The sequence below is a fragment of the Heloderma suspectum genome, chromosome 1 (assembly GCF_057233095.1).
Source record: "Heloderma suspectum isolate Gila_16-S chromosome 1, 16-S_ref, whole genome shotgun sequence".
Taxonomy (NCBI): Eukaryota; Metazoa; Chordata; class Lepidosauria; order Squamata; family Helodermatidae; genus Heloderma; species Heloderma suspectum.
The window spans coordinates 362,965,713-362,982,842 of NC_139458.1; the positions used below are offsets into that span (position 1 = coordinate 362,965,713).

At 45.7% G+C, this 17,130-nt stretch overlaps 1 protein-coding gene across 1 annotated transcript in view; it reads right to left on the bottom strand.

The window, feature by feature from the left end:
- Positions 1-15,867, bottom strand: part of CAPN9 (calpain 9) — a 52,796-nt gene extending 36,929 nt beyond the window's left edge. The window contains exons 1-4 of the mRNA XM_084828108.1: positions 15,228-15,867; positions 6,772-6,841; positions 5,117-5,235; positions 3,354-3,487 (exon numbers count right to left, since the gene is read on the bottom strand). Coding sequence (XP_084684234.1) covers positions 3,354-3,487; positions 5,117-5,235; positions 6,772-6,841; positions 15,228-15,440 — 536 coding nt within the window. The 5' untranslated portion in view covers positions 15,441-15,867. The remainder of the gene's footprint in view (positions 1-3,353; positions 3,488-5,116; positions 5,236-6,771; positions 6,842-15,227) is intronic.
- Positions 15,868-17,130: the final 1,263 nt, after the last annotated feature.

Sequence of the window (17,130 nt, forward strand, 5' to 3'; positions counted from 1 at the left end):
TGGATAGGTTGTCTGGGTTGGGAGTTGGAGGCACTGCACTGCAGTGGTTCCGCTCCTACTTGGATGGGCGACTCCAGAAGGTGGTGCTGGGGGATTATTGCTCTGTGCCATGGCAATTATGCGATGGGGTTCCACAGGGCTCTATTTTATCTCCCAAGCTGTTTAACATCTACATGAAACCGCTGGGGGAGGTTACCTGGAGGAGTGGGCTGAGGTGCCATAAATATGCGGATGACACCCAGCTCTACCTCTCTTTCTCATCAAACCCAGGTGAGGCAGTGGCTGTTCTGAATCAATGTCTGGGCATGGTAATGGACTGGATGAGGGCCAATAAACTGAAACCCAGTCCAGACAAGATGGAGGTACTGTTAGCGGGTGGTTCGTCGGCCCGGCTAGGTGATATTCAACCTGTTCTGGAGCGGGTTGCATCCCCCTAAAGGATCACGTTCATAATTTGGGGGTGCTCTTGGACCCAGAACTGTCACTTGAGGCATAGGTGAACTCAGTGGCACAGAGCACTTTTTATCAGCTTAGGCTGGTATACCAACTACGCCCTTATCTGGACAGAGATAGCCTAGCTACAGTTATCCATGCTCTGATAACGTCTCGTCTGGATTACTGCAATGCGTTATATGTGGGGCTGCCTTTGAAAACGGTCTGGAAACTTCAGCTGGTCCAAAATAGGGCAGCAAGATTGTTAACAGGGACTGGTCAGCGAGCTCATATTACGCCAGTACTTTTTCAGCTGCGCTGGCTGCCAGTCCATTTCCGAGCTCGATTCAAAGTGCTGGTATTAACATTCAAACTAACGGCTTGGGGCAGGTTATCTGAAGGATCGCCTCCTCCCATATGTGCCTGCTTGAACCTGATCATCCTCAGTGGCCCTTCTCCGTAAGCCCCTGCCAAAGGAAGTGAGGCGGGTGGCTACTGGGAGGAGGGCTTTCTCTGCTGTGGCACCCCAGCTGTGGAATGAGCTCCCTAGTGAGGTTCGCCTGGCACCTACACTGTATTCTTTCTGGTGCCAGGTGAAGACCTTTTTATTTTCTCAGGCATTTTAGCATTTTAACTTTCTAGACTTTTATCTTTGCTGTTTTAAATCTGTATTTTAAATCCCTGCACTGCTGCTAGGTTTTATTCTGGTTGTATTGTTATACTGTGGTTTTAATGTTTTATATATTTTATATTATTTTATTGTGTGTTCTTTGGGTTTAATTTTTGTGAACCGCCCAGAGAGCTTCAGCTATTGGGCCTTATAGAAATAAATAAATAAATAAATAATAAAATACACTGAGCAAATTACTTGCATAGTTTGCTAGGATGATCTAGACAAGCCCTAGAGTAGGAGTGAGGATCCACAGGCCCAGGATCCCAATCCAGCCCACCTGGGGTTTCCCAGATGGCCCCACCCCCTTCCCTAGACCCTGCCCCTTTCCACCAACCACGGATTATTTGGTGCTTTCCTGGCTTTTGTGTGGTTTTCTTTCCCATTCTAAAAGGTTGAAATGCCTCTCCTAAAGGTTAGTTCTGACATTAAGAAATTTATGCTAAAATATACTTGAATTTTGGGTGGTTTGGGCCGTAGCACCTTTTCCTTTGGCCTCAGCCACCACTGGAATGCAGCCCCCAAAAGCTCCTCCCAAACTGAATTTGGCCTTTTGGATGAAAGGGTTTCCCCTCCCCTGCACTATAGAATTCAACAGTTGCTTCCAAAAACATTCTCAAGTTCTGCATATGCCCAGCTCATTTAGAAAGGCTTCTGCTGCAGAGATCATGCAGATCATGCCTTGCCTTGCTCATAACCACTCATGAGACAAACCATGGCTGCTGTAAAACAAGGCCTTCTACTGAGGCTACTAGTAGTACAGCGGTGTAAATCCAAGACTAGAGGAGGGACATGTGGAGCCCTCTGACATTTTGCAACGCTTAAAAAGACTTGTTTGCTTTCCCCTGAAATTCCTCAAATGTTTTGGCTAAGCAGGACTCTCCAAATTAGGCCAAACTCAGCATGCAGCTGACCCTCATCATTTTGTTTACTTTAGTGTAAGTGCGTGGGGGCCGGATCTGGACTGGGTCCAAACCACATGGGTAGGGGAGGTTTAAATCTTCCCACCCAGCCTCTTCACCCCCTCCAAATCACCCCCCCCCCAGCCCCAGACACCATTATAGGTTTTTTTTTCTTTCTTTAGACCCTGCAGGGGAAGGGAGCAAATTTTGAGAGAAAATGGGGCTGGGAGGGAAGGTTTAAACCTCCCTATCCACATGGTGTGGTACTGATCCAGATGTAGTCCCCATGCACTTACACTAAGGTAAATAAAATGGTGAGGATCAGCTGCATGCTACATATTTAACATAGCATGTAGTTTAGCCTTCAGAGGCAACTCTAGATTAGAAGATCTTATCTAACATTGTTATTCCCCACAATTTTGAGGTCATTAACATTATTCAGTACCAAATTCGTAGGGGCTAAAAATAAGCAAAATGCATATTTCTCCCTACCCAAATATAGTGGTTAACCAAGTCCCTTGGCACACCCCAGTTCTTTAAGAAAGCCTTCCCTGAACTACTCTCTCCCCTTTCTTGCCCCTCCTAAATTCTTCGTGATGCCCCACTGACTGTCTTCACTCATCCTTGACTTCTCTGGCCTCCCATGCCAGTCTCTTCCATGAACTCTGGGAGCCAGGACTGTGCCACTTATATGTCTATAATCAGTGCCTGATGCACTAAACGCTGGGTAGTCCAGCTGTGCCCCAGCACTAGCGCTAATGATGTTGCAATGAAACTAACACTTGCTAGGGAAAAGGGGAAAAGCAGTGTTTTGCTGTCAAATTACAGTGGCAGCAGTAAATTTCAGCAACAAAACACCGCTTTTTCCCGTTGCCCTAGCAAGCGCAAGTTACATTAGCGTTGGTTTACATTAGCGCAATGTCATTAGCGCTAGTGCTGGGACACAGTTGGATACTGTCCTTAAATAAATATTTTGTAGTAGTAGCAGCAGTTACATACTTTAAAAAGTATTAGCCATCCTTCTGGAGTGACAACCCCGACCGTTAAAAACCAATATAACACATTAAAACATGAATAAAACCAAATGGAAAGCGGTCTTGTTATAAGACAGCCCAGAGCGGTGGTGGTGGTGGTAGTAGTAGTAGTAGTAGCAGCTGTTATGACACTGAGAACTAAAGGACAATGATTTGATATCTGACCCAGCTTGCAGAATCCTTCCCTGTGACAGTGATCACTTTGACCACACAGATTGTGATGTGCGAGAAGAATTTAGGTAGTAACAAAGTAGAAATCATGAGAGCCAAGGAAATAAAGAACAATGTCTGGATCACATGATCGACATGGCTTACTTGGCATAGGCTTTTTCCAATAATGCGCTCCAGAATTCATTGTGGTCAGCCGAGTGCAGAAAAACCAAACGGTCTTTGAAAGTGGGCAATCGGTCATCAACAACAATGTCTAGCCACTCATTGTGCTGCCAGAACTGTTTGGTAAGACAAAGAAGGAGTGATTTGATATCTTGCAATATACACCAAGGCTACTGAATAGCTCTGACTAACACAGTGGGCATCTCTACACCAGCCTAAAATACTGCATTTAAAACGGGGCTTTCTGCTTCCATTTTAAATGCAGGATCACAGCGACTCCCTTTTTCACCCGCTTCCTTTCCCCCCTCCTCCTCCCCGTATCAGAGTCTTCCATTATCTGTCATTGATCTCGCTCCTCTTCTTGCCACTTTAACTCTTTTCATGGAAGGAACTCAAGCGGAACACAACGGGGTAATTTGATAGCGCATTATCTGCAATCTATTTAAAAACGGAACAAAGGGCATGTAGTGCAGGAGATGCCCTGGAGGGTCACAGCATCATGTAAAGAGCCTGCAAACTTCTGTGAGGGAGCAACTCAAACGCAGGATAAAAGCTCCGTGTGAAGAAAGCCAGTAGATTGTTTGTACATTCTTTCAGTAACTAGAAAAATATAAAATATAATTTTCCTGGAGCCAATACATTAAATGACATGTTTTAGCTGAACCATAATCCATACATCTACAGTGATTTGTCTAGGTGAATTTCCCTGGGAGAAGGGCTGAAGCAAGCTCAGGGTTGAAGCAAGCACATGCTGCTTGTGCAAGAGATCCAAGGTTCCATCCTTGGCATCTCTGCGTAGGGCTGGGAAAGGCACCTGAAACTCTTGAGAGAAAAACTGAGCTTGATGGGCCACTAGTCTGACTCAGTGGGCTGGTTGGCATGATTGTCAAAGCCCACAGTGGCTTATTTAACAAACCACCCACAACCCCAAAACAAACCCATGAGTTGTGGGCGGTTTGTGAGCCACAGCAACAACCCACCCTCGCTGGGTTTGGATGCAACAATAAGCCACAGTGACCCCCCGCCGCTGCCTGACTACTCAACAGTGGCCCCTGGGAAGTGCCGCAACCCACCGTGGCTTAAGCCATGGTGGGCGGTGGCGATTGTGCGAACCAGGCCGTTGTAGGACAGATTCTGATATTCCTAACAATCAGCACCAACTGAGTACTATGGTGTTTATCTTCTCAAAGCCAGAGGTGATTCCTGTGCTCCTGGATGGGGCACAGGGAAGAAAGAGGTCTCTTTGTCTTGGGAAGGCAGGGCTCAAACTTTTGAGGGATGGGGGTAGTTGAATTAGTACCATGAATTGTGCCCATATGCCCTAGTCTGGCGGCTTCACCCATGCAGTGGCTTCTCCAGTGGCCTGGGGAAGCCACTGCATGTGGGAAGCATCTGGGACTGAGTCAGCAGCTGGAGGAGTGCTCCTCTAGACACTGGCTCAGTCCTGGACATTTCTCCCACATGATGGCTTCCCCAAAGGGGAAGGCGCCGCATGGGCAAGTCCCCCTCTCGCCTGCATCCGCCGCCGTTATCTCCACTTGTCTATTCAGGCAAAGTATGTGGTCAGTTTCTAAACCTAGAGCCACAAGGAGATAAGGGTTCCTTAAACTTATGTAGTGTTAGGTGTTGTAAAATGACAACCATTGCCCCCAAATCATCAGAATATGTCACCGTAGTAAAACATTGGGACTGCGTTGTTGTTCTTGTTGTTGTTGTTGTTGTTGTTGTTGCAAGAACTGTTTTACCTGAAAATGAAATATTCCAGCATAGCCTGGCCCAAAATCCTGATCCTGTGGCACTACTCTGGCTAATGTGTTTTCATTAAGAGTGAGAGATGCAATAGCTGCTAATAGCCAACAGTCACCTGGAAATCAAATAGAACAATATACACCAATTACTCTTCTTATCCAATCTCATTCTTTCCCATTCACAGCTACAAAATGGAGATCAAAGCTCCCCTCTATTTCCCAATCCCCTTTAAACCTTTCCTGCTCAACCCTCCTGGATATTCAGTTTTGCCATGCTTCTTTCTTATGGTTGCACATCAGTGTACTCTTATTTAAACCACATCCTAGTTTATTCAACCAATTTGCAACAGTTAGGTTGTATGGTATAAAGAGGCAGGCATTTTCAAAAGCCGTCAACTCACGTGTTATTTTGAAGGTTTACATTGCAATCTTATAGTCCCTTACCTGGGTGTAAGTCCCATTGAACTCAGTGGAGCTTTTTTCTGAGTACATGTGTATAGGATGGCACTGTTAACTGGTGGGCGAGCAGGGAATTGCCTTGTTATTTCTGTGCCAGGGAGGCAAGGGACAAGCAAAGCTGGGCAGCTGGGCTGAGCAGCTTCACCTGCCCCGCATCCTCTTCTCAGTGCAGGGAGGCACAAGGCAGGCAAAGCAGCTTTGCTGCATGTGGGCCTTCTCAAATGGGTCAATCATAGAATAGTCATACAATAGTAGGGTTGGAAGGGTCCTATAAGACTGTCGAGTCCAACCTCCTGGTTCAAAGTGGACACACTGGGTAGATTATCCACCTGGTGCACCCAGTGGGAACCAAAAGACATCAGGGGTTGTAGCCCACCCCCTTTCATGTCATTTGGCCCTCAGAGGGTGGGGGGGGTCATTCAGCCCCCTCAACCATTTTTGGTTGGCCACCCATGCTTTAGATGCATGGTACAGACTTTACACAGATAAGGAAATTGTCCGACACATACATATGCACAATGGATTCCACTGTGTTGGGCAAAAAAAAAAAAGCAGGTTATGAAATCTGCTCTGAATGTGGACATCATTGCTGGATGTGGCTTGTGACTCACACAGATGGGGAAGTAGATCCAATGAGCTATAGGCACATGGACATGTGTACGACAGTGATTCATGTGTAATGTGAGCCTGGCACTGCCACACATCCGTCTCTCCCTCCTGATGCACATTCATACTTCCTTGGGCATTTTTAATGGAAAGGTGGAGCATAAATGTAACAAACAAATAAATGCCAACGATGCTGTTGTTCAGAGGTAGGCAACTGTCTGTCCTCCCACCAGCCCCAGCCAGCATGGCCAATGGTCAGGGATTATGGGAGTTGTGGACCAAAATATCGGGAGGGCACCAGGTTGCAAGACTGCTGCATAGGACAGGGGGTTGGATTAGATGACCTCCAAGAAGCCTTCCAACTCTAAAATTCTATCTGAAGTCTGTGTGTTGCCGCATGTGGTTTTATCCTGCATGATACTAGGCACTTGCAGAAGCCTTGTTGCTGGCAGACATTGGAGCCAGACTGTAACTCATTGGAGCCAGACTCAAAGATGAGCACAACTCCCAACAACATTCTCTTCATTCGTCTCTGACTCTCCTTACTCTGCACTTGGCGGTCATCATTTCAGTGGAAAAACACTTACCAAGATCCCCTTGACATATATCAGTTCTTGTGGCGCCTCCAAGAATAAACTGCGGGTCTTTAACGATTTCCTTGAAGAATATAGAGGGGAAAATAAAATATCAGTGCTCTGAATAGAATCTCTTCTACTGTGACATTGTTGTAAGTCTAGTCGAGCATTCATACGGTGGCCAACCAGGTGCCCACAGGAAACCCACGAGGAGGAAATGAGTGCAACAGCACCCTCTCACCCATGTTCCCCAGCAACTGGTGTACATAGGCATACTGCCCTTGATACTGGAGGTAGTATATAGGCTTTCTTCACAAGGAGCTTTTAACCTGCGATTGAGATGGCTCCTTCATGGAAGTTTGCGGGCTCTTTACATGACGCCGTGACCCTCCAGGGCGTCTCCTGCACTAAATGCCCTGTGTTCCGTTTTTAAGTAGATCGCAGATAATGAGCTATCAAATTACCCCGTTGTGTTCCGCTTGAGTTCCCTCTGTGAAAAGAGGAAAAGTGGCAAGAAGAGGAGCGAGATCCATGAAAGGTAATGGAAGACTCTACACCATCCTAAAATCCTGCATTTAAAACAGGGCTTTCTGCTTCTGTTTTAAATGAAGGATCTCACGACTCCCTTTTTCACGTGCTTCCTTTCCCCCCACCCCTTCCCCCTCCTTCTTCCCGTATCTGAGTCTTCCATTGCCTTACATAGATCTCGCTCCTCTTCTTGCCGCTTTTCCTCTTTTCACAGAGGAAACTGAAGTGAACACAATGGGGTAATTTGATAGCACATTATCTGCAATCTATTTAAAAATGGAACAAAGGGCACTTAGTGCAGGAGATGCCTTGAATTATCACAGCATCATGTAAAGAGCCCACAAACGTCTGTGAAGAAGCACTCTCAATCGCAGTATAAAAGCTCCATGTGAAGGAGCCCTCAGATAGGGGGAGAAGGAGGGGGAAAGGGGAAGGGGGAAAGGAAGCGGGTGAAAAAGGGAGTCGTGATCCTGCATTTAAAACAGAAGCAGAAAGCCCCATTTTAAAAGCAGAATTTTAGGCTGGTGTAGAGATGCCCATAGCCATCAGGACTAGTAGCCACTGATAGCCCTCTCCTCCCGGAATTTCTCCAAATCCCTTTTTAAAGCTGTCCAGTTGGTGGCAATCACTACATCTTGTGGAAGTGCATTCCATAGTTCAGCTATGTGCTATGTGAAGAAGTACTTCCTTTTATCTGTCCTGTGAATCTCCTGTCAATCAGCTTCATAGGATGACCCCAGGTTCTAGTATTATGAAAGAGGGAGACAAATGTCTCCCTATCCACTTTCTCCACACCATGCATAATTTTGCACACCTCTATCATGTCTCTCCTTACCCTCCTTTTTTCCAAACTAAACAGTCCCAGCTGTTGTAACCTTCCCTCATAGGAGAGTTGCTGCAGCCCCTTGATCATTTTAGTTGCTCTTTTCTGCACTTTTTCCAGCTCTACCATTCCCTTTTTGAGGTGCAGTGACCAAAACTGTACACAGTATTCCAAGTGTGGTTGCACCATAGATTTGTATCTGGCAGCACTATCTCTGTATAGTGTCTTTTTTTAAAAAAAAATTTAAGTGATTGTTAGGGTGCTTTTAGAAGTCTATATCTATATCTGTATATATTGTGTGTGCATTAAATACATGCATATTCTCCTGTTAAACTGTAAGCTGTGCTACATCAGGGGTGTTGAACCCCTTTCAGCCTGAAGGCTCAATTCAGTTTCGGAGAAGCCTTAAAGGCAAAACGGGGGAGGGGGGGGTCAAAACACCAAAAATACTAAAAATATCTTTAAAAGCAGTGCCAAACCCAGGACACAATCAGTGGTCGCGGGAGAATGGGGCCATTTGGAGAACCTCAGAGGGCCAGACTCACACCACAGGTGGCTGGATTTGGCCTGAGGTTCAAATGCCCGGCTCTGCAAGTTGATGGCACTATGCTCATAAAATCACTTTGCCGGTCACAATGGATGATTCTGGTGATGAGCAAAGACAAGGAAAACCTGATTTAAAATGCCAAAGTATGTTTCTACAGAAGGAAGGCAATACAGGAACATGCCTGTGAATCAAATGGTTCCTCCAAACAGGTGATATGGGAGGTCAATAATGTCGACACAGCAGGTGAGATGGAGAAATTCCCACTGGCAGCCAAGGCAATTAACGGGGGCTGCAAGCTTTGTAGTCGCTATGGATAGTTTAAAAACGGCATACAGGGCAGCGACTGGCATTTTCTCCCTCACCCCAACCAGCACACCGAACAATTCGCTGCTTCAAAGGAAATGCCGGAGAGCAGGTGACCTGGCTGGTTGCATTCCTGCTGCTCAGTGCCTTTCCAGGGGAGAACATTACTTATCTTGGCATGTCATGATTAGAGAGAACAAAAGGCAAGGCAAGCTGGACCAGTCATCACCGGCACCACCTGCTTGTTCAACATACCGGGTCATGTGGGGTTTGTAATTGAACTGAACAGTGCAAAAGTGTCCATTTGCCCTTAGAATACGATAGTGCAGGAAGACTGGGATAAGGAGCGGATCCTTCTGGAGCTGGTGCTTTGCATTCCCGTCGTCTAACATATAGATCTGGGGGGAGGCAGTATGCAGGGTGTATATACATATACACCACACTAAAAGGGGTGGGGGTGATCAAAACTGTGCACCAGGAAAATCCAGACTCTGTGATAAAAAAGCAGAATTCTTCAAGCTACACAGATTATGCAAAATAAATGCATTTGCATTTATTTGCTTATTTGTCCATAATTTATTTTGCTTCTGTTTGTCATGGAGCGAAGGGCAAAAAGCTGTGGAGGATACTGAAGTCCCATCCCCCTCTTCACAGGAAATCCTGCTTATCGATAAGACGGGGAGATGGGCAGGATGGGAACAGAGATGGTTGTTCTATTGTTTAGCTTTCCATTTATTATCTTTACCCTACTTTTTTTGTTAAAAAAGAAAGAATGGCTTACATCATAAAAAGAAATCAGATACAATATGGGCACAAAATTAAAAACAATAAAATAATAACAAATACCAGTAGCATTAAAATATCATATAAAACAGCAGCATCAGCTTTAAAAATAGCTTGAATGAATACTTAAGAGCAGGAGACCAGAAGAAATCCATAAAAGCAACAGACCAAATATTTTAAAAACTAAGTGAAATAAAAAAGTCCAAAACTGGGCGGTGAGGAACTTTCACCAGACATTCAGTGGGATGGAATTCCATAAACTAGGCCAGGGATGGGCTACTTTTTGGCCCTCCAGATATTGGGTTCTATCCAGAGTTAGTCCTACTTGGAGTAAACCCATTTAAATGAATGGGGCTTAAGTTAGACTAAGGGCAGAATCCAACGCTGCCCTTGTGTGCATGGCCAGCCCCACCACTTCCAGTCCGCAAGTGGCCCCTACCACTTGTAGAACGGCGATTGAGCACTTCTGGAGGCAAGCCGAAACGAGCGGAAGCACTTGTTTCTGGAAGGGGGCAGGTCGCAGAGCTCATATGGACCAGAATTGGTGGCCAGCTCCTCTAGCGGATGGGCAGCATTGGATTCTACCCAGTCATTGTATACATTGGATATAACACAACTGCCATCAGCCCTAGCTAGCATAGCTAATGGTGAAGGATAATAGGAGTTGCCCACCCCTGAGGTAGGCCCTGAAAAGGCCGTCCCTCTTATATGCACCTAACTGCAGGCAATGTTGCTCTGCAAAGTGCCGGACAGGTTTATTTGGGAACAGGTTGGTGTCTGAGGTAACTGGGGGGGATCTGCACGGCAGTGGAATGAAAAGCACGTTGGGGGTATTACCAGGATTTTCATAGAATTGGCTTTGGTCCGTCAGGGACACACAAAGCAAGATAGGCCAAGCGTAGCGTACCTTGAAATCTGTTTTTCATGCTTGAAAGGAACATACTTCCGGATGGGGTTGGGGGAGTAGAACTGAACATGGCAGGGGCTGCTCAACCAATGAGAAAGGTTTGTTTCCTGCCCCTGTCCAGGCTCCCCACTGCTACTACATTGTGAATGGGGAGCAACTAATTTTTCCCGTGTGTGCAGATTTCCCTGAAGAAACCCAAATCCCCAGTTCTCCACTGCAGCATCTGAAGGCTCCTGAGAGATCCCCCACCCCCACTCCAATTTCACTGCATACCAGCAATCTGCATTATTGCTCCCACCCCATTTTTCCCTATGTGTGCACTTTTGGCTATTGCTTCCAGCCCCATTCCAGCCCCCCCTCCCTTTCTCCTTCTCCCTGCTCGCAGTGAAAAGCTCCCATAAACCCGAAAGATCATTACTGCGATCAAGTGATCAGGCAGAGAAGGGACTTTACATAACAACAGAGAAACAACTTTACATCAAACTACAGAACATCAAAGAAGCAGAGTATCGCAACAGAGATTTAAGAGCGCATCAGAGAAGTGAAAGAGCGCTTTAGGGTGAGTTACTAAAGTTAGCCTTTCACCCTTTCATGACAGGGGAGTGAGATTTATTTCTTATTTCTGAGCAAACATGCACAGAAGGGGGGCGGGATTTGTTAAAGATTAAAAGCAGGCTACCTGAGGTGATTAATTTTCCCCACTACTATGTGAGGGGTCGCTGCTGCGTTCCTGGGGATTTTCTCAAATGGGAAAAACTACTTCTGTTGGGGAAACAAGAGGGAATGGGGCATCCCACCTCCTTGACCATGTCACTGCCAAGTCACAGAGGCATGCCCAGGATTTAATGTGTGTGGGGGGACATGGCACCCTTTGGTAAAACCACCAGAGAGCCGCTTTCAGTTAAAAAAAAGCTGGAGTAAAAGGAGTTTCAGAAAATGTGGCTTTTCAAGAGGGAAGTGGCTGGTTGACAGCAGATTGGTGATGATGATGTCATCTGTCGTGAAGGAACTCAAATTGCTCTAGCTTTGCACTAAATCGCTTGTGAAGACAGACCCCTGGTCCTAAGCTGCTTAGGGCTATAAAAGTCCCATCTGTTGTAGAAATGGAAGGCCATTAAGCTTGCTGGGTTGTGACCTGGAGATCCACATTATGCCTTTATATTCCCTCATTCAGCAGGAGAGGAAGCTGCTGCAGGTTTTTCTGCTTTCCCTCAGTCCTATGTGACACTCCTCCCCTTTGCTTTTGTGAGGGCAGTAGGGCTGGGGCAGAACAAGCAGGCAAAACCACACACACACACTCGCACTCTCTAGGACTGCGACCTGACAGCCCTAGCTTGAAGCAATGGAAAAGTCATTAAACATCTTAACATGCAGGATTTCTACCTCGGTGTCAAATTTTCTGCACCCTTGGGTTATTATCTTTTTGTCTGTTTCTTTGCCATAGTACAACCAAGTAAAAATAATAATGTATATTGGCCTGAAATCTGAAGGGGAGCAATATTCCTTCTGTGGAATCTAGTGTTCACGGTGTATTCCTAAAAAGTTATTCCCTGTTCTAAGGAAGGAAGAGCAAAAGAGCCAGTTCTTATTGTTATATTATCAATAATCAATGCATGGAATAAAATGTGGCGACTTCAAAGACAAATGAAGTTTTTAGGGTACAATCATATGCATGTTTAGACAGATATAAGTCCTACAATTCCCATGTTGTCTGGGGAATGCTGCGAGTTGTAGGACTTTCTTCTGTCTAAACATGCATAGGATTGTGCCCTTAAAGGCTTTTCTTACTATTTTTATGCTAGCTGGTATTGAGAGGCATGCTGGGTGAGGAAGCAAGGCCAATAGGGAATTTATTTATTAAATATGTTAAACCACCTTTCAGAGTGCGCTGCTGAAGTATTGTAAAAGGTGATTTACAATAAAGTAAAATTAAATAAAATAAGAAAATTTAAATATTGGAGGGTGCAATCCTATCAGGCTAGGCGGCTGCCTCTGAGCTCGGAGGCAACCACCTATCCAATGCAGGGCAGGAGAAACGTGGAGGGGATCGTCCCCTCCGCGCTTCAGCTGCCCTGCATTTGCGGCTAGACAGCCGATTTCGGCTGTCTAGCCATGGGACAGAGCGGGGGAGGCAGCTGCCGGACAACACATAGGATGTATCGTAGCGGCATTTCCACCTTCCCCACCCATGAACACGCCCAGGAATGCCCCGTTTTCACTGCTCCACACTCTTCTTCCAAGTGCGGAGTGTGGGGCCATTTCAAGCTGCCTGCGAGGCAGCGCACGTGTGTGTGTCTGTGTCGGTTCTCAACCTCAGAGTGCGGGCTCCAAGGTCGGTTCCCAGAAACCCATGTATCCTATGGCCATCTAGCCGCTGACTAGCGGCAGCCATAGAATTGCTCCTTAAACCACAGATTTTAAAGGGTTGTGTTTTTTTTTCACACAAGACTAAGCTAAAACAGCACCTACCATCATGCAATATTGACCCTAAAATACAATAATTGTAATTTAAAATTTAAACTACAGATGAAGAAAGAAAGAAAGTTACACAAAGCTAAGCACCTCCCAGCGTGCACTGCTGTGATGTTTGGCTATCCCAGTTAAAAGGTGAATCAGCAGTTGTTGATTTTTCTCCCCGTGAGAAGACAGGATCACAGGAGTGTGTTACAAGTAACATTGAACTGAGCTTAGATTTTCCTGTGAGATACATGGAATAAGAAACAGCTTCTGGCTTGATGGAAAATACATATTTGCAGCCCAGAAAGAAAGGTACATTACAGCTTAGATATTTCCTTGCTATAAATCACAGGGAAAATCAAGCGTTCTTCATTATCAGGCGTGGTGGGAAGGACAAATTCGGAAACAACAACAACAATAATAATAATAATAATTATTATTATTTCCAAATGTATCCTTCATTTAACTTGTGCGGTTATCTCTGGCAATATTTTGTTATTCATTTATTACACTTTATGCTGCCACCCTCCAAGGAGCTCCGGGTGGTACACACAATTCTGTGAGGTAGGTTAGGCTGAGATATGGTGACCGGCTTGAGATTACCCAGGGGGTTTTATGGCTGCGTTGGGATGTGAACATTGAACATCCTCAGAATGTTGTTTACAGTATATGGAAAGACATCATGAAGAACATTGTCCCTGGTAGGGGACTTAAAATATTAGGCCAGCCTAATATTTGAAATATTAGGCCAGCCACCCCACCCTGGAGTCCTCCAGAGGTGTTTGATTGCAACTCCCATAATTCCCAGTTATTCCAGTGCTGGCTGGAAACTATGGGAGTTGCAGTCCAACACATCTATGGGGCACCAGGTTGGGGGAGGCTGCAGTAGGCTGCCATGCTTACCTGCAAGTAAATCTGCACCAAGTTATAGTGGAATACCAGCCTAAGACCAGTGATACTCAACTGAGCCAGGCTGATATTTGAAATGCCAGCTTGGCATGACCACCAGAAAACAGATTTACCCATTTACTGCACTGAATTATTCCTCCCATTCTCTCTCTCTCTTTCTCTCCTACAGATATGTGAAGATCAAGAAAATCTTAAAGGCAGATAAATGAGAGTCAATGAAGGATAAGGTAGAATGCAACCAAAAGAAAAAGAAAAGAAATGAAATATGACAAACGCACTGGGTTGGCTTTCAGTCCAATGTCCAGTTTCTCTGCCACATGATCATTTCCAGGAAATTTGAAGTGAGCACTCAGGGATATAGAGCCTTTCTACCAGAGGCTGTTAAATCCACTGTATCTACTTTCAGTTTTGTTGCAGAATTGAGATTAGAGAATTACACAAAGAACGTTTCCTTTCCTGGTTTTCTGCTACATAACCTCTATGTGGCACTGTGGTATAGCAGAACAGTGCAAATCTTTTCTTTTGCTTTCTTTAACTAATACTGCATTTTCCCTGCTCTAAAAAAAAACTCACCAAAACTACTGTTTAAAAACGGAAGCAAAGCTAGAGGGTCACAACGTTGTCTAAAGAACTTGGAAACAACTGTGAGTAGGGAACTGCGAGTGCACAATAAATGCCTCATGTAAAAAATCTCATTGTCGAGGCAGTCAAGTTCATATTTTGTCACCCCAAATCCATATCCTATTCCATGAAAGCTCGAATTCGGCACTCCAAGTATGTGGGTCAACCTTATAATTTGGAACGTTTTCCAACAAGGGAAGGGGCAATTATGTGTTGGCAGACAGAACAGAGGGTAAGAGAGGAGGGAAGGGTAAGGAAAAATGGACAGAGTCCAATAGGGAGGCAGTAATCACATAATACACATTGGCTCCACTCCTCATGAACACAACCTGGGCCTTATATAACTTTCTTACCATCACCTTGAGGGAGAGAAACTTGCTGTTTAAATGCATACAAGTCCAGACCAGATGCCTGATTCTGCTACAACAGCCTTCTCCAACCTGGTGCTCTCCAGATGTACAACTCCCAACATTCTTGATCATTGGCCATGCCTGCTGGGGATGGTGGGAGTTGCAGTCCCAAATATCTGGAGGGCACCACTTTGAGGAAGGGGATAGGGCTCAAAGAAAAAGGAGAGTCTTTCTACTCACCCCAGGCCTTTTCCACACAAAAGGGATAGGAGGCTTCTCACTGAAGAAAAGAGAAGAGTTGTTGGCAGGGAAGTCACAATCCTCAAAGAGTTTCCCGCTGTGCTGGCATTCAGTCTTCAGTTCCTTGTACGTTTGCCCGGTGGAGTGCGTGGCACGAGCACTCTGGGGCACAGGGGGAGCCTGTGGGCTTGAGTCCCGGTAGGTGTAAGGCATGGCTCTACTCCACTTGTAATAGGTAACTGAGAAGGGGGTGGAGGAAGTGAAGAGCTGAGAGGAGAAATTCTCAGAATGCCAACCCACAAAACAACAACAAAGGAAGAGATAGGATCAAATTGCCCCTGGTAGCAAGCAAGAAGATCTAGGCGTTCAGGGAAGGGTAGGGGGGAAAAACACTCCTCCTCTGTGCATGGAGTCTTTCCTAATTGCACCTGCTTGAATGGCAGGTTGACAGTCCCATCCACCAGAAACAATACAAGAAAGGAACACCCTGAGAGCAAACAGAGAAAGGAAACTTGTTTGGCCTCTTCAGGTGCTCCAGCTGCCGGATGCCTGCCCTCCGGTATGTTAACTCAGAAACCACAATGGGTGGCAGAGAGATAACTCGGTTGTGTTGACCATGTAGTATGAATCTGCTGCGCCCAGAGAAAGGGAAGGGTGTTCTGGTAATAAAGGGAGGGTGTGGAGGCAGGGCCTTTGCTGGATGGTTGACTCTGAGAAATGTTATTGGGCAGGAAAACCTCATGTCTGAGATTAATATAATATAATATAATACGTGTATCTGTGTATGTAGCTTGGCATTATGCAGTTGACCTTTCCCATTAGAATCATAGAATCACAGAAAAGTAGGCTTGGGAGGGGCCTATAAGACCATCGAGTCCAACCCCCTGCTCAGTGCAGGAATCTTAAATCAAAGCATCCCTGACAGATGGCTGTCCAGCCTCGTCTTGCATGCCTCCAGGGTGGGAGAGCCCACCACCTCCCTAGGTCATTGGTTCCATTGTCATATTGCTCTAACAGTCAGGAAATTTTTCCTGGTGTTCAGCCGGAACTTGGCTTCCTGTAACTTGAGCCCATTATTCCGTGTCCTGCACACTGGGATGATTGAGAAGAGATCCTGGTCTTCCTCTCTCTGACAACCTTTCAAGTACTTCAAGAGCGCTATTATATCTCCACTCCTCTTCTCAAGGCTAAACATGCCCAGTTCTTTCAGTCTCTCCTCATAGGGCTTTGTTTAAAGTCCCCTGATCATCTTTGTTGTCCTCCTCTGAACCCTCTCCAGTTTGTCTGCCTCCCTCTTAAAGTGTGGCGCCCAGAACTGGACACAGTACTCCAGATGAGGCCTAACCAGTGCTGAGTAGAGGGAAACTTCCCAGGATTTGGAAGCTATGCTGCTATTAATGCAGCCCCAAAGAGCATTTGCCTTTTTTGCAGCCACATCACATTGTTGGCTCATATTCAGCTTGTGATCTACAACAATTCCAAGATCCTTCTCACTTGTAGTGTTGTTGGGCCAAGTATTGCCCATCTTGTAACTGTGCATTTGGTTTCTTTTTCCTAGGTACAGAAGTTGGCATTTATCCCTATACATTTCATTCTGTTGTTTTCTGCCCAGCGCTCCAGCCTATCAAGATCACTTTGAATTTTGTTTCTGTCTTCCAAAGTATTAGCTATCCCGCCCAATTTTGTGTCATCTGCAAATCTGATCAGCATTCCCTGCACCTCCTCCTCCAAGTCATGAGATGCACCAACTACCAGTGCAGTCTACATTGTAGGTCAGCCTTCCCCAGCATGGCACCCTCCAGATGCTTGGGTATACAACTCCCATCATCCCCAGCCAGCATGGCCAGTGGTCAGTGATTATGGGAGTCATAGTCCAAAACATCTGGAGAGCACCAGGTTGAGG